Source organism: Uloborus diversus, chromosome 1 (assembly GCF_026930045.1).
Source record: "Uloborus diversus isolate 005 chromosome 1, Udiv.v.3.1, whole genome shotgun sequence".
NCBI lineage: Eukaryota > Metazoa > Arthropoda > Arachnida > Araneae > Uloboridae > Uloborus > Uloborus diversus.
Window position 1 is genome coordinate 241,714,805 of NC_072731.1, and position 24,775 is coordinate 241,739,579.

General features: G+C 32.8%; 1 protein-coding gene across 1 annotated transcript; it reads right to left on the reverse strand.

Annotated features, from left to right (window-relative positions):
• Positions 1 to 2,927: 2,927 nt before the first annotated feature.
• Positions 2,928 to 24,621, reverse strand: LOC129226166 (uncharacterized). The gene is made up of 6 exons (XM_054860770.1): positions 24,488 to 24,621; positions 12,520 to 12,587; positions 12,311 to 12,412; positions 9,414 to 9,455; positions 7,989 to 8,024; positions 2,928 to 3,138 (listed from the first exon to the last, which is right to left on the reverse strand). The coding sequence occupies exons 1-6, from the start codon at positions 24,600 to 24,602 to the stop codon at positions 3,103 to 3,105; spliced, it is 399 nt and encodes a 132-aa protein (XP_054716745.1). The 5' UTR covers positions 24,603 to 24,621; the 3' UTR covers positions 2,928 to 3,102.
• Between the last annotated feature and the right edge of the window lie 154 nt (positions 24,622 to 24,775).

Here is a 24,775-nt window from a genome sequence, read left to right on the forward strand (position 1 = left end):
CCTTAGCCCTGGCTGTAGGATGGTAACTTACTGAGAATATTCAGTAGTTTTTTAATCACGTTCACGCGTGTATATATTTTTGCATATACGAACGTATGGACAACCGAGAATTGGTTGTCAAGATTGGTTGAAACATTCATTTCGTAAAATCCCAGTTGAAGAACCATGAGTTTTCTCATGACATTTGTATGTGCGTCGTATGTACGAATGTAGGTATCTCGTATGACTCAAAAATGGTATGGCTGGGAGAAGGTAAGATTGAAATTTGTCGTGCTGGTTCTGAGTTGGGTATAATTGTGCAACCCCCATTTCCTTTGCATTCGAGTGTTCCAAAGCGGTGTTGACACTTTTTTTCTCTCTCTTTTTCCGTCAAATGTGTTTTAATTTCAATGCAGACAAAAATAATGTCAAAAATTGACTGCCACCTAGCACCACTATCGCCAAGTTGGTGTCTAACTTCGCAAAAAGTGATATGTTTTGAATTTGGTGTCAATTTGGCACTGTTGACGACATTTAGTGATATTGATAGCGGCATTGAATCAAAATTAAAACAATGAATCTCTGCATAAGTATTTTCTGCATCGGTTTGGTGCAAACTAAGGATATTATTAGTTAAATTGCGTTTGTCTCTCTAAGGTAATAAAAAAAACACATCTGCATTAATAGCTGAGCTAGATTGATTTTACATTATATTTTAGAAAAATTCAAGTAAGATGGGGTTAAGTGTTCATAGGTTAGGCTTAACATATATCCTGATTCCAAAATCACTTAATTTTAACTTCTCAGGCAAGTATCAGTTAAATATTAATTTCACTAAACATATACTTCTTTAAAGAAAACGGGATGAAATATTCCTGAGATTAAATACAATACAAAATTCGAATTACTGCAAGATCTTATTCGTGTAAAATTTGAGAAATTCTTATTACTTGATCTGAAATCACAGCTTTCAATTCATTCTAGTAGAATAATGGGGTCGTTTCCAAAATTTTAAAAGTATTTTTTTTTTTTGAAAGAGCATGCTTAAAAACATAGGATCTGACCATTTTTTAAATAATTTGCTTTAAGTTTAATATTAAAAAAAAAAAATACTTAAATTGGTGCGTTTTCATTGCTTATGCTTCTCTCGAATAACATCACAAATGATGAAATGCCATTCAGTGTCGCCATTCACAGAACAAAATATTTAATTCGCATCTTTACTCACATGTATTGGCAAAGATAGGGTTGATAGTAAGCGTAGAGCGCAGTTTCAATTCACTTCTTGATTATAATAACGTGGAAACGCGATAGAAAGATGCGCCAAAGAGCGTCATTTGTGTCGTCATCAAGAACACGCCTTGTTTCAAAAATCGGACATTTTAAAAATTAATTAAAAAATAATTGTTGGGAAAATAAAAGTATTTTCTGGGTCCATGTTACTTTTTTTGCTTATTCTACCAATTTCAGCAACAAAAAGTCCTACTTTTGACTGAAGGAAACAACCCCATTAATGTTCCAAAAACACTTTTGATAAATATCGATAAAAAGTATTTGAAAACATTGAAGTATTAGAAAAACCTTGATTTATTTATTTGTGTTTTTTAGTTTTTTTAAAAAAATAAAATAACATTTTTTTTCTGATATCTCTTTGGGTGTAATAATTTCTTATAGTATTGTTTAGGTAATTTATTCACTATTCAGATGGTATCTTTAATATATTCTTAAGGAAATAAACCATTGGAGATTTTCAAACTTCCTCGGGGATATTGATGAAATCGAGAAGAAAAATTAGACTAAAATACTTGGTGAACCTTCTTTTGACCATAATTGACCATCCCAAGCTTCTAATTTCTTTAAACTAAGTCAGTTTCTAAAAAAAGCTAAACTCGTTGAGCACTAAAAAAATTATGCTTGTTTATGATGATTTTAAATTTTTTTATCAGTGACCACTTTACTCCACCCTAGCTCGTTACAGCATATGAAAAAGAAAATGGCATAATAGTATTATTGAATTCAATTTTTTTCTTCCTATAATTAAATGCAACGTGTTTTTTATTAATGAGGTTAAAATAATGAGAAAAAAAGCGAAGCTTTTGAAGAAATCCCTGCATTTATTGTCCACTTAAGTTGAAAAACCTGGATTTTATGACCACTTTACCCCAAAAGACCCTACTAAAAGAAAAATCCAGTGGTGTGCTTTGATTTTTATTTATAATTTTTTTGCTCCGTTTGAGCAGTTTAAAAAAATCATCAACATTAGAGAAAACCACAAAAATTAAATCCTCTGTAGCTCTAGGTCTTTTGCGAAGGATTTTTAGTTTTTTTTTTCAAGCAATCTGCTCATCATTAAACGAAAATATGAAGAAGGAATTTCGAAACGTTTATCTGAAATCAGATGATCGTTGAGTGTTTGAACAGAATAGTTTTTGGTTTTCTCAAATGTTAGTTGTAGGAGGCGGGTCTGACTGACCGTCATAAATGTTCCTCATCTACTACAGTCATTTTTTTCCGTGAAACCTACGACGATTATCTTTACTAATAATAAAGCTGAAAGTCTCTCTGTCTGGATATCTGTCCGGATCTCTTTCTGTCAGGATCTCTGTGACGCGCATGGCGCCTAGACCGTTCGGCCGATTTTCATGAAATTTGGCACAGAATTAGTTTGTACCATGGGGGTGTGCACCTAAAAGCGATTTTTCGAAATTCGATTTTGTTCTTTTTCTATTCTTACATCCAAAATTATCATAAGATGGACGAGTAAATTACCAAATTATCATAACGTGGAACCGTAACATGGGCAAGCCAATTGGCGAGAAATTCGCCATACATTGTTTGTAAATATACAGGCGAACAAAAAGACCTTTTGATTTTTCTACTACGGGAAAAGCCGTGTGGGTGCCACTAGTGAAGGAATCAAGTAATCACATCACACAATCTTCCGCATAATGAAAATCTTTATTCATGTAAAAACGTACGTTCTGCTGAAAATGTTTGCGTCTGTATTTTTTGATCAAAGCATACACAGTATTCATAAGAGTTGAATTTATTTCCTGCCAAAAATAAAAAAAATTAGTTTTAATAAAATCTTGATTTTCCTTTTCCTCCTTCGGCAACGCTCTATTATCCCTTCATTGAAAGCGCAAAGACGAAACACATCTGAAATATAAATCACCCAATACATAAATAAAAAACACATAGCAAAAAAATGCAAATCTTGACTGAAGGAGAAAGTTCTCAAATACAAGCTTTTACAAAGCAAATGAACAAACCGCCTTTTTTCTTACCAACGGCAACAATTAATAGTAAATTTCAAAAATTTGCCAAAACAGAAGAAATATTTATTTAAAATCTTAATTTAATGCCGTATTGAAGCTATGCCCTTTATCGCACGTTGTACTGCCGGAGTGAACTGGGGGGAAAAGCGACATAAAAAGCGACCTGCTACCTTCAACGCGCATGCGCAGAGCTTTGTTTTTGTAAAATCGCTTAGTAATTCATCTAAAGCGAAGCTTCCATGGTGCAAGTCGCAGGTGAAGCCGACTGAAACTGTGATTTTACTAAGGGTTAATTAAAGGTATGTTTGCATAATTGTGTATGATATAATAAATAAGTTCAACTGCATTAAGGGGCATTCCAAGGTATTTTTGACATTTATGTAGAGTCCGTAACGTGACCTTTTTTGCCATAACTTTTTAATTTACTGTTTGATTAGCATATTATTTTATTTTGATCTTTTCCTACCAACACACCAGCTCAAATTAAAATAATTTGCAAATCAAGCGGTAAATTAAAAAGTTATGGCAAAAAAAGGTCACGTTACGGACTCTACATAATGTCGAAAATACCGTGGAATGCCCCTTAACTAAAATTTATTTCGATTAGATGTCTCCTTTTACCTTCAATATTGTAAGCTTATGGGCCATTCCACGGCCAAAACGGTAATTTTGTCCGCACGTGACGCATCATATATTTCATAAAAAATAATAATTTAAAAAGATGATGAACGCATGTGTGACTTCTTAAACAAAAAATGTCTGTAGAAATTATTTCTTTTTTATGAAATATAGGCACCGTCACGTGCGGGACAAAATGACCATTTTCAATGGACTGGGCAAATACATATTTTTTGTCAATCTTTTAAGTAATTATTCCTAAACTAATGAGATATGTTTCCTTTACGTTGGAACCATAGCTTTCAAAATCTACAATTTGTTCCGTCATTGCTGTATTAACAGAGCAAAAATATTAGCCTATTCATAAGCAAGTTACCAGAGGTGGACTTTGGATGTCCCGCACGTGACGCATGTAAATAAATTTTATTTTAAATAACAAAATTGTTTAATAAAAAATATAGTTGTGTCAGGAGTATCTTTGTATCAAATGTAAAGATTAAAAGAATTGCTTACCCCAGTTTCATTAAAATACTAAGAGATATGACAAAATGTTAATGAAATTTAAGCGTATTTTTGTCCCGCACGTGACAATGGAATGGTCCTTATGATATTCGAAAGCATTTAGTAAAAGCATAGCTTCAGTCGGCCAGTCCAGCGACTCCCCCCCCCCCCACTTTTTTTTCGACAATACTGCCACAAAGCTACTTTACGAAACTGTTGTATGGTAGCGTATAAACGATATCATCAAATGTTGCACATCATGAAAATTTCAACTGAGAACTAATAAACTTAATTTGACTGTAAAAGCGAACTAGTAAATATGTCATCAAAAACTTTTTGAACATTTTAATATATCTAAGAGTAAATTAGCATATAAAAAGCGAGATTTAAATTCTTGATTTTTTCCAGCACAGTTTTTTCCACTATTGTATTTCAACAAATAGGTTACATTGTGTGCGAAAATAAACTGAAAAGGCAGAGTGAATAGGTGCACGTAAAGTTCATTAATATGGAAAACCGGTTTATTGAGGCAACTGCTCCAAATTCATCAGACCAAAAGTGGAATCATTCCTCACTTAGAATATGAGAAAGGAACTGTGACTCTACAATTTTTTTAATACATATTTTTTTTATTTATTTATTTACTTATTTATTTTTGTACCCGTGAAATTTTATTTGGAGCTATTTTCGTTGTTCTTACAACTTATTTCAGTTAATCAGTAATTTCTTCAGGACCAAGTAGTTTTTAATGTGATGAATTTCAGTATAAAAATAATGATAGGAAACAACATAGTCAATTAAAAAGTATTTTAAAAATTTGCTTTATGTAGGGGAACATATGGCAAAATGAAATAGGGGGCGAAGTGAATTGGTAAAATATTTACTCTGCTTTTAGCTCCACCTATGGGGTATTATTTTAACTATGTTGTACCATATTTAGTCTATTCCAATCAGGAAAAAAATACCAACGAAGATTAAAGCATTTGGTAATACAGGCAACTTTAAAAATTTGATACATATATTATAATATTTTGCTTTAAGTCAAAAATTATTTTTGTTACCATAAAATGATAAAGTAGTTGTTATTAACATTTTAAATATTAATTGAGACCTTCTAATATTCAACGCAAGAAAAGTTTAGTTAATATTAAGCTTATTTGTATTTTTAAATAAATTGTACTATTAGTCATGTACATATGAGGCAAAGTGAAATAGTTTGTTTCATTCACTCACTCAGTCATTTAATACAAATCACTTACGTTTTCATTTTTTAAATTATTCATTTAAATTCATTCATTTAGTAATTCATTTATATTTAGTCATTCACTCACTTATTTTCTTATTCATTCATCCTTTTACTCACTCATTTCTTTTTCTTCACATTGACTTATTAATTTAATTATTCATTTTTTGTTTCATTATCTTTTCATTTATTCATTCAACCTTTTATTTAGTGGTTCTTTTGATCAAAAATATGTTTTATAAGCAAATAAAAGATATTTCATTAGAAACATATTTTATTTTTCACTTTGCCCCAAGGAAAAACAAAGTGAAAAATTTTTACCTTTTTTTGAAGACTCAAATTTACTGCCAAAAATAAATAATACTGTTTTAATGCAAGTTTTATTATAAAATACAATGTTCTTTCTTTATGTACTGCAATTTTCAAAACAAATTTCCGATTTGTTCATTTTGTAAAAACTCAGTCATCTTAACCATTCCATTTTGCCCCACATTCCCCTACTCTAAATTCTTCAGTTACTGGGAAAAAATTAACACACACATCTGAGACTCTGTTTGTCGATTTTTTACAAAACTTGTATTCTGAAACTTAAGTTCCATCAAGTCTTTGAAACTAGAAAATAGCAGAAATTTTGGAGCGTTTAAAACTCATAAAGTGTTTATTAAAATAATTAAGTTCTTAATTCTTGTATGTTGCTGTTCTAATAATCACCATATGAAATTAATTTTGGTAATGTTGATGTACGATTAAATTAATAATTGCCGATGTGCTGAGCTTGAGATTGTGTAGGTGTTTTGATTGCATATGTACTTTAAAACCGTTTAAGCAATACATTTAATATGTATCTCATAATTTGCAAGAACATTTAACCAAACGGTACGCAATAAAAGAAAAAAATGACAAATAAATTCATAGTTTTTTTTTTAAATTCAATTTCTGTACGCAAAGCTTTTAAACTAGGTTTCATATAAATGATACGTTTTTTCTTTTTAATTATATATTTTCTCTCCTTAAATTAATATTTGAAATCAACTGAAATTAAAATGCTTTTGCATTACAATAATTACTTTTATTTTAATCACTTTTCCTGCAACAAGATCAGTTCTTACGTATTATTTTGCATACTGTATGTGTATTAAAAGGTTAAAGACGAAGGTTAAATGCGGTCTTATTACAAGTGAGATTGAATGTCCAGTAACCGGTTGCCCACGTACGATATTTTAGAAGCATAGGGTAAAGCCTTTTCCTTTTAGAAGAAGTAAAACGTCAATTTTTTCAAATTTAAGGTAGGCGAACATCCTAATTTTCGAAAAAAATCGATTTTGAGATTTTGAGAAATTTAGAGAGCCCCAGTGTTTTTCTTTCGAAATCCGCAATTGTTTTTTAAATCGGTGAATTATTAAGAAAACTAGAAGAAATTTACTAAACTCAATTGCACTGCTTATTACTGAAGTTTACTTTTTCTTTCTTGATTTTCTCATAACCACGCCAACAGCTCTGTCGAAAAGAGTATTCACTCTAAATATTTGAAACTTTGCAAACATGGTAATTGAACACATTACTGTGATATAAACCTCAAAACGTTAATGTGCATGCAATATGTGGTTTTTAAATAATGACAAATTAAACTTAGACGGCAAAAAACACGTTTTTTCGGGGGAAATGTTCAAACATTTACCCATAAAACCTGTTTTTAGTTAATTATTTCTGAATTGGAAGGTCATATCACTCTTTGGTATCTCACGAAGGGATAGACACAAAAAGTTTCAAAAAGAACGAGAAAGAGAATGCACTGGAAGTGTTAAGGTAATGGTAGATTTTTGCTAAAATTATGTTTTTTTCATTAAAAAAAAAAACTATCGAATTTTTTTTTTCAACAAATAAGTAGTCAAAATGTGTTATTTATGTCATATTGAATAATCGTATCAAGTTTTAGAAAGGTGCATTGAATATTGAAGAAAAAAATATTTAGGGTGTTCGCCTACCTTAAATAATTTAAAGTTCCTGTGCAAGTATGCCACTTTTAAAAACATAATCCACTCTTATAGTGACATGAAGAGGTGTGATTATCTCTGACACAAAAATATAAAAAGGAATATGTTTTGATTGTTCAACTAATGAATTTCAAGGTGGAGAAAATCATCCTCCAAAATATTGTACAATGATCTATACAGAGGTAATATCTTTGTTAAAACAATTTGTTAAAACAATCAAGGCCTGACACCAGGGGTTACTTTATGTTCTTTGGTAAATCAACATCCGGTTGTAACAATGGGAAAATATTTTTCTTTTGATGAATACTTTTCTCGGAAACTAATTTTGAAGTCGACATTTAATGAAAACTCATGTAGAGCTAATAAAATACTCACCATATATCCTTGCACCACTTTTCCTATTTCTTCAGCCTGAAAAGATTTTTCTAATGTTAATGCAGTTAAAAAATATTGTTCTTAAATTTTTCATATAAGTTTTTAACAAGTCTTTCATTCAAGTCTTACATCTTGAATCTCTTCTATAAATTATAATATGAGAACGATAAGATTTTTCTAATATAAAAGCAGTTAAAAAATATTGTTCTTAAATTTTTCATATAAGTTTTTAACAAGTGTTTCATTCAAGTCTTACATCTTGAATCTCTTCTATAAATTATAATATGAGAACCTCTGGAAATAAAAAAAGTTTTGAATAAATATTTGAATCTGTTTTTGTTGTGTCATGTCACAAAAAAAAAGATAATTAATTTGAATTCTGAAATTTTGAGTTCAAATTATGTTTTTCGCAATCACGAGTTGCGACAGGACCTTGTGGGCTATTGTTTCTAGAAACAGCTCCTGTCTCCCCAAGCCTTCCCCTCCTCCTGGGCGTTTACGTGTATATAGTTGTGTGTGTGTGCAGGCGTGTGTGTATGTGTAGGCGCGCGTGCGTGCATGTGTGTGCGTAGACCTGTGCGTATGCACATAGGCGTGTGTGTATGTGTGTAAAGGCTTGCGTGTATGAGCGTGTGTGTGTAAAGGCTTGTGTGTATGAGCGTGTGTGTCTGGGTGTGTGTGTGTATGTGTGTATGTGTAGGCGCGCGTGCGTGCATGTGTAGGCTTGTGTGTGTGCGTATGCACATAGGCGTGTGTGTATGTGTGTAAAGGCTTGCGTTTATGAGCGTGTGTGTGTAAAGGCTTGTGTGTATGAGCGTGTGAGTCTGAGTGTGTGTGTGCGTGTATGTGTGTGTGTGAGCACGCGTGTGTGTAGGACATGGACGCCACCGACCAGGAGAAATGGATTCCAGAAGACAGTGCTCGGAGCCGCGCCTGCAGAGGCCGGTGGGCGGTGGTGCTGGTGTCCCTGGTTCAAACTGAAAAAGGAACCAAACACCAAGGACGGTGAAATGAAAGCAATAAGCAATCGTGATTGCTCAAAATAAATAAATAAATGAATAAATAAAAAATAATAATAAAAATTTGTAACTACAAACTAAATTCAACTTACGTACTGGAAAAAAATTATAAAAACTTAAATGAATCTCAATATTGAATATATCTCTTAGTTTTTGGAAAGGTAACGTCATTCAACCATTCTCTAATAAAAAATAAGATCACTCTATATTCCCAGTAGAACTTACAGCGTTTTAACGTTTCATAAACATTTTTAAATGGCTGCCCAACATTGATAACTATTTTAAAACGTTCATGAAACAAAGTGTGCAGTTTCCTGAGATGTTTATTATAAGATAATTCGATTTCTTGATCACACAAAATGCGCCATGAGAAGAAAAGGTTGCGATCCAAAGAATAAAAACTTACATTTTTGGAATTCTGTAAAGCTTGTTTGTCACATTCTGCTTTCTGTAACAGAATTTTTTTTCAGATGAAAGTAATACACAAAGAAATAAAAGTTAGAAAAAAAAGTATTGTTTTTGATACTTAAAATATACTGTTTCATACTATGGGACTTGGACCCCATGGAAAATTTGAAATATTGATTCAAGTAGCTGATTTTTTTCTACTTATGTGTAAAATTGCCAATAATATTAAAAAATGTTTTTTTAAAAAAAATCAAAACTTTGGATCTTAAGAGCATGTAGTGGGTGATTCTCCAAAAGCCTGACATTTTCCAATCACATATTTTTAAAAATAAAACTGCTTTAAAAAATCTGAAGAAAAAAATTATACTTACTCTTTGTTAGGAATTAATTAAGGAAAAAGTAGAGAAAACTCACTACTATGCAACACCCCCTCAAAACATGGGGTCAAATTTTCACACACCTAGATAGTGACAAGCAGCAAGCACCAGGCGTGTGACAAAATGGGTTTCATCAAAAGTTATTTAAAACTTAGCTATAATTAATAGGGACATAACTGTAACCTAAATCAAAAAGTATGTTATTTGCATGACAAAACTAAAATATTTCATGACAAAACTAAATCTATGCGAACCTTCCATGTCGGACACTCCCAAATAGCGTACAAGCGTACGTCTCTTCGAGTCACAGTCACTTTATACTGGTTTTTCCATTATAAACTCTAGATAGCTTACACTTTGAAAAACGGACATTTGTTTTAACAAAAAAAAAAAAAAAAAAAATCAACTGCTATACTAAAATTCTAAATCAAAAAATTAATAATAATTTCCACATTAAGTACTAGTGCACTGTTAAAAGTTTTCCGGAAAATTTACGGTAATTGTTACTGGCATCCATGTTGCCAGTAACTATTACCGTAAAAATCAAATGTTACTGTAAAATTTTACGGTTTCCTCGGTAGGCCACAGCAACCAGTTGGCGCTGGGATCGCTTATTTCTCCGGTATAAATTACCGTAAAAATCAGCGATGCGTCGGCGATGCAATTTTACAGTAACAATTACCAGAAAATCTTCCTGAATTTTTAACAGTGTGTTTGTTATTTCGATTGGGTTTTTTTTCCTTTAGTCAAAAGTACTACTTTTAGTCACTGAAATTGATAGAATGAGCAAAAAAAAAAGAATAACATGGACCTAGAAAATACTTTCATTTTCCCAACAGTTATTTTTTAATTATTTTTTTAAAATATCCGAGTTTGAAAACAAGGCGTGGTCTTTATGACGTCACAAATAATGCAATTTGGCGCATCTTTCTACCAAGCTTCCACGTTATAATAATCAAGAAGCGAAAGAAATATTGCGCTCTACGCTTGCTATCAACCATATCGTAGGTAATACACGTGAGTAAAGATGCGACTTAAATATTTTTCTCCGTGAATGGCAACACTAAATGGCATTTCATCATTTGTGATGTCACACGACAGAAACGTAAACAATGAAAGCAAATCGATTTAAGTAATTTTTTAAAAATATTAAACTGGAACAAATTATTTAAAAAATGGTCAGATCCTATGTTTTTAAGCATGTTCTTTCAGAAAAAAATACTTTTAATATTTTGGAAACGACCCCATTCTCTAATTTAGAAAAGTATTTACCTAATTCCACAGTGTTGTGCTATAGTTTTTCTAAGTCAGAAATTTTAAGCAACTTCATTCGAGCAGCATTAAAATAAAAAGATATCTTTTTGAAAGATTCTTCTGAATAAGAAAAAAAGAAAAACAAAGATTAAAGAAATATAATTTTTTACTTCATTTTTACTTCCTTTTACAAAAAAGGAAGTATTGTATTCTCGAAAAAAATTTCACTCAAAAATCGACCTTAATTTCCATTTTACTCACCCCCGAATGAATGTTGAGTTTTTTTTCGACTCAACCCCCCCATGGATAAGTGCCTAAGAACGTATAGACACGCGAAATATCCATTTTGACGATTTCCGAGTTAATTACAACGAGTTTTATCGCAACATCTGTATGTGCGTATGTGCGTATGTGTATTGCATAACTCAAGAACTGTCCTTGAAAGTTGAAATTTGGTAGGTAGACTCCTAGTGGGGTCTAGTTGTGCACCTCCCCTTTTGGTTGCATTCAGGTGTTTCTAAAGGGGTCTTTTGCACCTTTTTCGGGGGGGGGGGGGGAATCATTGTTAATTTCGATGTAAGCTCAAGTGGTGTTATAATTTGGCGGACCCTTGGCGATATATTGCCAGTCTTTTGGTCGCTAAGTTTTGTCGCCAACTTGGCGACAAATTTGGCGGTTTTTTTAATTTTTAAATCTGATTTCAATTTGGCCACTGTTGGTTATATTTAGAAAGTAAATTTTTGAATCACATTAAAATTGTCAGTAATGGGGAAATGACATTAAATTGGAGTAGAAGGAAGTCATGTGATGCACACATCAGATCGTCTTTTCATAATATTCGGCTAAAACGGATTTACACTTGTTCTGGATTTGAAACGCTGATTAAGCTAAATTAGTTAAAAAAGTTATGCAAATTTAGTGAAATAAAAGAATACGTGTAAAATTGTGGAGCGAACGTGACACAGAACACAAACTTTCACGATATGGAAAGACAAAAAAGTTTAAAATAGTCAAGTAATATTTATTTTATTCTCCTCTCCAAACAGTAGCTTCCAAACATTTATCTTGGAATTCCCCTTCACTTAAAAAATTAAATTTTAGCCTTTGTATTACAGAATATATCTACCCAAAAGTTTGCATCATTTCACTATCCCTAAAGTTAGCGAATGAAGAACTGCTGTGTGTCTAAGTATAAGTTATTACTCATACGTTTAACAAAGAGTATCTATTCTACTAGACATTTAGAATTAAAAGAAACTATTACCTGCATAAAAAAATCGTCACTTGCTTCACATGTATATTTTACTAGATTTTCTACTGTGTACTTCTCTAAGCCAGGATGACATTCAAGAACAAAATCTGAGTACTGAAACAAAACTTTTAAGTTCATCACTAAATAGCTAAAAGAAGTGATTGAACTAAATAAATAGCAAATAACTATATAAAGACAGAGAATACGCAATTTTTACTTACCACTTTAGAATATTCAGAACTCTTCATACATCTGACTAAAGACTTCCTTATGTCAGCTGTCTGGTCGTCTAAGTACCGAAATAATATTGATTATAAATTACATTTATTGAAAAAAAAATATTATGATCATCTTATATAATTAAAAATTGAGCGTATGTATCTATGTACAAGTTTCTTCTCCTGAACGAGTGAACTGACCATCGAACCAGGTATCGATGGATTCGTAATCTTCCCGTCTTTATGTTTGGCTATTTAACATACTCCTTCGATAATAATTAACGGAGATATCAATTAAAACTATTACTCATGACACTTAGATTTCGACATATAATCCCTATTTTTCGAAGGCATTCCTCATTCAAATTATTATTCAGTGCTTCATCTCAACTTTTCGCAACAATGCTTTTATTAAAATTTGCAACTTGAAGAAAATCATTGAGACAAAAAGATCTGTTGCCACTTTGTGTCTCGAATATGAGCAAATAAAATTCTGGGTTTTGTTTTAAAGGCTTCTCCTGTAATCGGGAGATTTAAAATGTTTACGTTTTGGTTATTTTTCCGAAATCTGCCGCAAAATTTTACTGATTTTTTTTTTTTTTTTTTTTTTTGTTGAACACACGTAACTTTATTTTCTAGGTAGACCGTGCAAAGCCTGGCAACGTAGCTAGTATTTAAGAAAAATGTTGAAATACATTGAACTATTACTTTACTCCATGCAATACACCTTAGTCTTCACTTGGGTGGTGATTCAGTGCTTATTAACTTACTGCTCATTATTTTTGCTTATCCGAAACAATAAGTATTGTGTGATACGGTTATTTTTTAGCAGTAAGGGTGAAGGCGGTTTTGACTGTACCATATTCGGCGACCACAGCAGTCTTTTAGCCATGGGTAGGCTTGCCAGACGTAGACGTCCTAGTTTAACCGGGTCAGTTCCGGTTTTCAGACAAAATCCGGTGTACCGGCCGGTTTACTTCACGTCCCGGAAAAAGGAAATTTTGATTAAGTGACCAAAAAGGTCTAAGAATAATTAATTACCTGTGGCAGATTATTTCAGATGATTAATTTATCATTTGAGGCAGTGAGAAGCAAAGGGATGCAAGTGGACACTTTCAAGTTTTGAGTAAAGCGACTATAAAGATTACGTCCTTGGTAGGCCTTCATTGAATTTTTTTTCTAAGTCATGCTGTGCAGCAGCACCTACCAGGGCTACGAGTACTATCTCTTGCCCCAAGATAGATGAGGGGCTCATCTGTCATTTGTACTGGTTATCTCCAAATTTTTAATTTTGCCACTTGCATCCCTTTGCTTCTCACCACCTCAATTGTAACATTAACTTGTAAATTTAATACGGGTTAGCTTGTGAAGATTTTTACAAGATTAAAGCCAAAAAGGACTTGTCGAAAAAAGTCCCATATAAAATGAAAAGTATATGTAACTATTGTTCAACTTTTTATTCCTCATTCAAAGTGTTTTTTCTCACTAAAATAAATTGCAAATAATTTACATCTAAGAAGGTAAATATTCAAATTTTATGTGCTTTTGCCATTTTTTATTACCCTTGTTTTAAGTTCACAATTTCATAATTAGTAACCATTAATTCATAACACTGAGAACAAATTACCCTATAAAACACTCCAAAAATCAGCCACAGGTGTGTAACCTCTTGAATACTAGCGACGCTAGGGGTGGGTGGGGGGGGGGAGAGCTTCGGGTTTCCCGGTTGAACATTTCAGAAATCTGGCAAGCCTAGCCATGGGCAATAACTTGGTTAGACTGGTATACTGTAAAAGCTTTACCTTTACCATGACGTGGCAAATAATATGCAAAATATAAATTTCCTCCCACTCTTATTTGACAACTATTCACAGTAATGAGTCAGTGAGGCCCCCACCCCCTCCGGTCTTACATTTTTGGGAAGGCGGAAATTCTCAATTTGCCTAAAGGTGCACCAAATTTTGCCGGATGATGATAATTTTGCCGAATAAAACTCCAAATTTTTCTAAATGATGCTGACTTTACAAAATCATCAGAAAACGAGCTGATTTGTGCATCACATGACTTCCTTTTACACCAATTTAATGTTATTTCCCTATTATTGCAAATTTAATGGGATTCTCTAACTCTTTAAATATCACTAACAATGGCCACATTAAAACCAGATTTAAAAAAAAATCGCCAAATTTGTCGCCAAGTTGGCGACAAAACTTGGTGACCAAAAGACTGGCGATATATCGTCAAGTGTCCGCCAAATTATAACGCCACTTGAGTTTGCATCGAAATTAATAATGATTTCCCCCCCATAAAAGTGCAAAAGACCCCTTTAGAAACATCCGAATGCAACCAAAAAAGGAGGTGCACAACTAGACTCCACTAGGTGTCTATGTACCAAATTTCAACTTTCTAGGACATACCTTTCTTGAGTTATGCGACATACATACACACATACGCACATACATACGTACATGCAGACGTCACGCAAGGACGTAGCCAAGGGGGGGGGTCCATGGGGTCCGGACCCCCCCCTTCCCGAAAGACCACTGTCTGCTTTTTCTCGGTTGTTGCACCTCACAACAACAAAAATTTTCCAAAGAGAGAAATTTTATGAAACCCGGTATTTTCCCCTTAAATATTCCCATTTATCGACAATTTTCCCGCGTCCGAGTCAATTCAGAACACGAGAACCTCGTGAAATAACTGCGGGTTCCGAGTTGCCGCCGGTCTCTTCCTGTGTCGCGGAGAATCCGTCCGAAAACGACGAATTTCCAATTCAACCCAACTGGGTTGTGACCTTGAAATTCGGCCCCTCTCCCTCAGCCCACCAAATTGCCATCGGCAAAGTAATTGAAAACAAACATTCCCCAGTCTCATTGGGGTGGTTTTCTTTCTTTCTTCTTTTCGTTTTGACTCTTTTCCCGTTTGGACTTGATTTCCTAGACACATGCTGCACGAAGGACAGCCAGAGTAAGGTGCATCCCTGGTGAATTAGTAACTGAAATTCCTATTATTTTCTGTTTTAGCATACAGTTTTTTTCTACCACGCGCTTATAGGAAACATATCTTGAACAAAATTGTAATCAGAAGAAAATTAAGTGTACATAAACTAGGTAAGTTGTAGTGTTTCCTTTTAAAGTTTTCTTAACAATACGAGCAATTTATGTGTTAATATGTTTTCCCATTTAAAAACTAAGTTCCGACAGCAACGAAAAAAAAATTCTACACATTTCGTGTGATTGAGGATGAGAAAAATAAATATTAATTATTAATTTATTTTTGAACTTTATATTTTTGGTATGATTTATTTCAGATTCATTTTATATTTTGATTAATAATCTTATTTAAACTTTGAGTTTATTTTTAACAATAATAGATTACTTATCTCCCCGGAAGCTTACAACTTTTAAACTGTAATCCTGAAAAGTTCGGTTTTTTTTTTTGAACATAAGTGAATAAATAAATTTGAAGTTGATGCAACGAAATTACTTTTCGCTGTATCAAAATTTTATGAAGCGAAGAATGAAATTGAAAATTACTTGAATATTTTACTGTAATCAGTTTATGAAATTGCAAGTTCAGCCATATTAACACATGTAATTTAAAAGTAATTATTAGAAATTCGTACTTTTAAATCTTACTGAAATGTGAGTCTATGGTCCCAAGAGAAGAGCAGCTAGTCATTTTTAACTGAAGAAAAAAATCTTTCTTCGATGTTGTTCCGTTTTTCAAGAAAAGCATATTTGTATTTGTTTCATTGGAATAAATTTTCTGATTACTATTTACCGCCTTTTTACTAAGGAATTATTTAATAAGCGTCTATGCATCCATCATTAGTAAATTGCGAAGGTAGCATTAAACGTAACAAAAAACGGACATGTGCATTTAACTATAAAATTACTAGGTGAAAGTTTCTGCTATTTACTACGCATATAATTAAAAAAAGGTCAATGCGAGGTACATTTTCTTGTGTTTTTCACGTCTATATTAGATTTTTTTTTAAACTCTTAATTTCTTCAAGTTAAAATTATTTGCTATTTCTTGCAATAGAATATCTTTTACTAACATCACATAAAAGAAAGAAAAAAAAAAGTCAATACCTACGTTATAAAATATGATATGCTTTCGAGAATACATGATGATTACAAAATCGCTCCTAGAATGGAAGTTATACCAATTTGAAAATGAAAGAATCAGAAGTGTTATTATTGTTAGATGAATTTTGGAAGGTAGATTTAAATCATTACTGGATTTTTAACCACAATCATTCTAAGATTTTTTTTACAAAAGATTGTCTTTAGGCTTTTGAACATCAGATGACTGTTGAGCAAAAAAATTATAAACTGAGGTTATAAGAAACCTATAAGTTTTGATTTCAAAAATTGGCTAGCTTTATGCATATTACACTATGTTGAAAATGTAATCTAATTTAATGCTACTGTATTATCGCAATCGCAAACGGGACGAAGATTACCTTAATGATCAAAATTTGACGTTTGACTCCAAATCATGGAATTTTCGAGTCGAACACTTGCTTACTGCTAATAAAGACAGTAAAGTAACCAAGTTATAATCAAATATTGACACGATAATTCGTAATAGAATATATTGCCATTTTCCCTGTAGTTGTTTACAATTATATTTTTAATTTGAAAAAGACTGATTTGTACAGAAGTTTTTTTTTGTGTTGGCAGAATAAACTGAACTCGTGTTTGGTGGTGAGATAGGTGGGTGCGATGCCTCCTCTTGATCTTTTAAATGAAACATCAAATTGAAAACATCAGAGGAAAATCGCCAATAATGTTTAAATCATTCATGACCTTATAAAAAACATTTATAAAAAGCAATCATTTGCATTTTTTCCAAAATGTTGTTAAAATAAAAATACATAGATGCTTAATTTCATTCACCATACATTCCACTACTCGACAGGTAAAAGATCTCTCAGGTATTCGTTTGGCTTGACAAAATTAAACTCCTAGTGCTGTTTCGCACCGAAGAGAGCTCAAGTGTCTCCATCTGGTGGAAACTCGGCATCGAAATTTCCTGTGCAGTCACATCCGCGCCTTAATGGTAGCATTTGAAAGACTAGATGCCATATCGGTGGTTCGCACTAGGTCCGAAAAGGCTAAAGCCTCTAACGAAGCCCCATTAGAAAGAAAAAAAAATACCATAACGGATCCTAAGATAGCTTATTTTACCAATTCGTTTTGCAAAAAAATAATAACAATTTTAAAAAAAACGGCAATACGCATTTTTTTTTTTTTAAATGATTGCAACAAAGGAAGTCTCCATCCATCAAAGAGTTAATAGTTTGTTCAAGTTTTTAAATGATGGTTAGAAATGATAATTAGAAAACTGATAAAATTAGAAACTTCATTCAATTTCGTATAATCAAAAGAATGTTATAAAGTAGATAAATAAAGAACTAAATAACAAATAAATACTTTTGTGCTGAAACTTGGATTACTGATTATTTGAAATAAAGAACTAGTTCAAGCTTTTTAAATGAAACCTTGCTAATATTTTCGTCGAGAGGGTGGTTGAATTTTGCCAGAAATCTTGTTCAAATCGGACAGGGTGGCGGAATTACGTTATATTGCATTCATAGTTATACATTCGACTCGATAGATATAGAATAGATTTCTTTATTTTTTTCAAATAAAATGACTTGTACATATTTTGTTGAAATATATTACAAAGCTTTAATATTTTATTAAAATATTACCTGCGTTTTCCAAGTAATCCATAGAACAGTTTTCGTTTTCCGATTTTCTTTTATTGTGAACTTTTTATTAATAGGAATTATATCACTCATTTTCAAAGCATCAGAACGGAGGAAGCTTATGTGATGGAATTTTTCTATCCATGTATGAAAACTTAGTATGGGAAAACTTTTAGTTTAATGTTAATTTTATAAACTGATTAATTTTTTTGCCACTTAATGTAAAATTTTTGTTAAATAATTTTTTAATAAATGCTCTATCAATTTCAATTATTTAATTAATTTTAGTTAATTATCATATTTTAATAATTAGTTTTAATTGGATTTATTTTTTAACGTAAATATGAGCTACTAATTTTGCTTTAGCATGCCTCCTCTTTTGAAGTTCTTGAAACCTTGGACCCCCCCCTTAACAAAGTTCTAGCTACGTGCCTGCGTCACGAGAAAATCCGTTGTAATTAACTCGGGAAACTTCAAAAAGGATATTTCTTGCGTCTATACGTTCTTAGGTACATATGCACGTGTGGTCGGGTCGAAAAAAAACCTCAACATTCATTTGGGGGTGAGCAAAATGGAAATTAAGGCCGATTTTTGAGTGAAAATTTTTTCGCGAATACAATACTTCCTTTTTTTTGTAAAAGGAAGTGAAAATTGACGAATAAGGAAACTTTTGGGAGGTCACAGTCGCCTTCCTTAACCTTCCATCGAGGCGCCAATGAAATCAGTTTCTACCCTGCGCATAAGGGAACATGCACCATACAGGGTGTTCTCATTTGCCCTACAAGACCTCTATATTAGTCCTAGATGTATACTCCCAACTGCAAAAATGCTCAAAATATCAGATCCAGAGTTAAGATATTGATTGTTTGAGTTAAAAAAAAGAAAAAAAAAGTGCCAAAAAATACAAAATTTAACTACGGGCCCTAGATTCCCTAACTTATAGTAAAGGAAATAATCTCCATTGAAAAATAAGCCCCACACAAAAATTTTAACGTTAGTACGACCAATATTCACAGAGTTATGAAACGCAGCGTTTTGCGACTTACACCAATTTACACTCCCCATAAATAACATCTTTTTGAAGGAAATACAGCGGCTAACTAGGATTAAAATTATATATGTGCATAGAGTGTGTGTATGTGTGTTAGTGGTGTTTGTGTGTGTGTGTTTCTTTCTTTTTTTTCTTTTCTTTTCAAATTTTACGGGATTTCGTAGCGTGCTTTTGCGCATCACATGGTACAAAATTTGCATTTATTTTTGAACAGCAATAAAAAATATAATATTTGTTTTTTTTTTTTTAAATTCTTCGCAAACCTGTCATTCTTCTTAAAGTTGCGATAAGTTCCAATCTCATCTTTTGCATAATCCCTTAAAACTTCGCACTCTGATATCTATTGAGTTTTGGATGCACAAATGTCAAATCTTTTGTGTTTTATAATGTTTTTCAACGGAGCTAATTCCCTAAATATAAGTTATAGGGGACCTAGGGCCTGTGTAAAAAGTTAAATTTTGTATTTTTTGACTTTTTTTTGAGCAATCACGATTGCTCATTGTTCTCATTTGACCGTCTTTGATGTTCCGTGCCTTTTTCAACCACCACCGCCACCTGCAGGCGCGGCTCCGTCCTCCGGTAGCCGCTCCTGGTCGGTGGCGTCCATGTCCTAGACACACGCACGCTCATACACATACGCACTCACACACATACGCACACGCCAACGTGCATACACACAGGTCTACACACACACAAAAGTCTACACATACACAACTAATACACACGTCTCCGTTCAACAGGAGGGTAGACTTGGAGGGACAAGAGCCGTGTCTAGAAACAAGTGAGTAGAGTAGCAACCAATGAGTAGGGTCCTGTCTCAACTCGTGATTGCGAAAAAAATAATTTTAATTCAAAATTTAAGAATTCAAATTAATTTTTTAATTTTTTTATTAATTTTTTTTTTGTCTCAAACTTTCAATATCTCAACCTATCAGCATCTAATTTTGAACATTTTTGCAAGTGGAAGTTAGCATCTAGGGCTGACGGTTGCGAAAATAAAGGTTTTGCAGGTTAAAATGGAACACCCTGTATATAATACAATCTATGTTTCCTGCCCACTTTCGTTTTATTTATTTATTTAGTCAATTTTGTAATATTAAGTTCAATGTTTAGTCAACATGATGATAAAGATTGCGTTCCTTATTTATGTTGCTATGGTTGCAATTTGTTCTATAACGCGTTTATATCCAACTAGTGGTATTTTTGGCCCTTTGATGGTAGTCCTCAGAGCATAAGGGAAGAGAAAATTAAAGTTTATTTATTACTAGTGGCACCCGCACGGCTTTGCCCGTAATAGAAAAATTAAAAGGTCTTTTGAATCGCCTGTATATTTACAAATAATGTATGGTGAATTTTCTCGCCAATTGGCCTGTACCCATGTTACGGTTCCACGATATGATAATTCCGTATCTCGCCAATTGGCTTGTGCACATGTTTACGGTTCCACGTTATGTTAATTTCGTGATTTACTCGTCCATCTTATGATAATTTTGTTCTTAAAATTGGAATAGAAAAAGAACTACGTCGAATTTTCAAAAAATCACTTCGAAGTGCACACCCCCATGCTACAAACTAACTTTGCGCCAAACTTCATGAAAATCGGCCGAACGGTCTAGGCGCTATGCGCGTCACAGAGATCCAGACATCCTACACACATCCAGACAGAGAGACTTTCAGCTTTATTATTAGTAAAGAAGAAGGCTAGAAATAAAAATTCCAGTTGTGTTGGTGATGTGTCTTTTAAATTACCCCTTTTCAGTATCAAGGATAGCAGATAGCTTTATAAATTATCTATTTCCTGTAATGCTTGAAAATGAACGTTCTAATGGAAAATTTTCTCAAAATTTAACAGTCTTTGATTTTACTATCTAGTCTAGAGAAACGGATTTCTACCTTTTTTACCCTTTAATTAGCCAAATCTTAAAAAAAAAAAAAAAAAAAAATCACGGACCAGTAAGGTTTTTTTTTTTTCCTAAATAAATAATAATAACAATAAAATCGATTCACAGACAGTTTAAACTTCGTCTCTTGATGGAAAGACTAGTAAATATCGTAACAAATAAACATAAGTAAATAAACATTTGAAAACAATGGAAATTCATCCCAATTTTTGCGTAACTAAATGTCGTAGAGGGTTGTCGTCATTGCATTCAGAAGAACCACCTGGTAAAACTAAAGAATGTATGACTGCAATAATTTTCTTTTTCTTATTTGGACGAAAATAACGAAATTTGGAGAAAGAAAATTAAGGCACCACAAGAAAAAAAAATTCAGTTTTACCAAAATCAGAGGAATCAATCTCAAGCATTAGTAAAAATCATGTAATAGTTGAGAAAAGCAAGTTAACTTTTGTACTAATTAAAAGGTGCCTGTTGAGTGAAATGAAAAAATCTCTACGATGGGGTGGTTCCCTTCAGTCAAAAGTACTACTTTTAGTCATTGAAATGGATAGAATGAGCGAAAAAAAAAAAAAAAAAACATGGACCCAGAAAATACTTTCATTTTCCCAACAGTTTTTTTAAAATTATTTTTATCAAATGTCCGATTTTTCAAACAAGGCCTGGTATTTATGACGTCACAAATGATGCACTTAGCCACATCTTTCTACTACGTTTCGACGTTATGATAATCAAGCAGCGAATTAAAATAGCGCGCTACGCTTGCTACCAACTATATCGTTGCCAATACACGTGAGTAAAGATGCGAATTAAATATTTTGGACAGTGAATGGCAACACTGAATGGCATTTCATCATTTGTGATGTCATCGGCAGAAGCATTAAACGGTAAAAGAGCACCGATTTAAGTATTTTTTTCAAAATATTAAACTTAAAGAAATATTTAGAAAATGGTGAGATTCTATGTTTTTAAGCATGCTCTTTCCGAAAAAAATACTTTTAAAATTTTGGAAACGATCCCATTATGGTGTTATGCTTTTTTCAACACATTTGACCCCTTTCCTTTGTCAAAAGGTATCATACTGCTCCTCCCCCCTCCCCCCACCCTTTTTTTCTCACTTGTCACGCTATATTACATAAATATATTGTTGTTTAAAAATGTTTTTATTTTAGCCAAAATGTGTGAGGTCACACGTTTTATTTCCCCATCTCGTGAAGATTAAAAGATTTGAGAAGAAGATTTGAAGTTTTCGAAATATCCATGTTACAATTTTGCACAGATATGAAAAGAAGGATAGAAAAAAATTTTAAGAGAGAATTCCGAAGTGCAGGAAAAAGTGTATCAAAACATGACCTCTAATTTCTGAAAGATATTTACCACAAAACAAAGCTGTGTACGTCATCGCTGCCTCCAGGTTTTGAGTGAAAAACCAAATGCAGAAGCAAGATACCGATAATCGTTTAGAAAAGTCACGTGGTAAAACTGAAGAATATATTATTTTGTAAGACACAAGGAAAGAAAAGAAAATTGAAAAAAAAAGAAAAAGAAAAATACTATTTTCAATTAATGAAATAAATATGGTTAAGTAAATGATAGGATGAAAAATTACTACTGCGGAACAAATTTCGAAACGTTACGTCTCGCTTTCATCCCTTCTTCCCACGTATTTTAAAACCGTGCAAAATTGCTGTTTTATTTTTCTATATTATTATTCTATTTTATAGTTTTATTTTTATATTCTGTTTCATATATATAGATATACAGTCGACTCCCGCTACAACGCGATTCAACTTACGCGAAATGGCTATAACGCGATTTTTTCACCAGTAAATAATTTTAGACCTACCGCGAATTCTTCACCCGCAGCACGAAACTTTTCAGAAGGGAAACGCGGTGTGAAAGTATCGGCTGTGAAAGTATTGGCTACTAAACTATTTTTTTCGTGAATGATTCTTAATCCCTTTAGCATCGGTGGCAGCAGAAGTTCCCACACCGTACTATTCTGAACATAGCTTTCTTTGTGTATACAAATAACTACTCCGCATTTACCATATTTCTTTCATTCTAAATGCGAAAATTAATGAAATATAATGACACCTAACAGCAATGTTCCGTCTAAAGTTTGTGAAGACTGAAAGAAATAGTTTCTGACAGTTAAAGAAAAGCTAAAGATTCTCGGTGTGCTTGAACAACTGAAAAACGCGTCGAAGATGGCACGACAATTAAAGTGTGAGTGAATCTTCCATATGTACAATTAAAAGTCAAGAAAAGGAAATCTGTAAAAGTTCGCTGAGTAGTGTCTAAGCAAAATACAAAAAGTATGAAAATGAAAGTTGCTCTTGCATTGAGAATTAAAGAAACTAGAAAGAGGGGTATTGTCGTAGATGGAAATGTTATAAAAGAACTAGGGAAGCAACTGTATTTAAAAGTATTTAGAAATCCTCAACATCTTCATTTTTTAAAGTTACAAATATCATTAATGGATCTACTGCACAGCATTATTATAGTACATCATTTTATAATTACTACATACTGGACGTACCGTACTGGATTATTTTATGTCTCACCTTCCCGTTGATCACTGATTTTGTGCATCGTAACAGTATTTAATATTGATTAAAACAACTTTTTTAAAAATAGAAATGAAATTTCATTTCTGTATGTAAGAAACAGTAAAGTTAAGGAGTGCTGTAAAACAGTTTGAGGTGGTGTTAACAAGTGTCTTCAATAATTAGGTATGTTAAAAAAATAATTCCCTTTTCCACAACGCGAAATTTCGACTTACGCAAGGGGTCTTGGAATGCATCCCTCGCGTAAGTCGGGATTCAACTATATATATATACAAATCCTTTTTAGTGCCGTTTAGGATTTTCACTGAAAAACACCTTCCTCAATTTGCCTCATGTCTGACTCGAACCTACGCCCACAGGATTGACAAGCCAGAACGTTCAGGTCGAGCCACCGTGCTGGTGCGATTATCCTCTGTTCAAAGCATTTTATATTATAATATAAATTTTCCTGTTTTCATAACGTTTTTTGTTGCTGCTCCACTCCTATTAGTCATGACGCGGTGTTAAATAACCTATAGCCTTCCTGAATGAATGGACTATTTAACACAAAAAAGATTTTTTCAATTCGAACCAGTAGTTCCTGAGATTAGCGCGTTCAAACAAACAAACTCTACTGCTTTATATTATTAGTATACAAAAGAGGGCTAGAAAAAAAATTTTGAAGAGAGAATGCTGAAGTAGAGGAAAAAGTTTATTAAAACTTGACTTTTAATTTGTGAACGATATTTACCACAAAACAAAGCTCTGTCCGCCATCCCTGCCTCTTCTTGCTCCTGAGGGTTTTGAGCGGAAACCAAATGCACAAACACGGTACCGACAACAGCCAACATAAAGATGTGCTTCATGGTGAGTGATAGATTAATGTGCGTTTTCTGACACAAAATTAGTTTTTATTTTTATGGACATCTATCACCCTTTCATTTTTAACAGCAAGCAATATCGCCTATAACCTACCTGGAAATTTCTGCTCTTTGTTTCCCCCCCCCCCGCTTATTTGACCATCTGCGTTTTCAGCTGT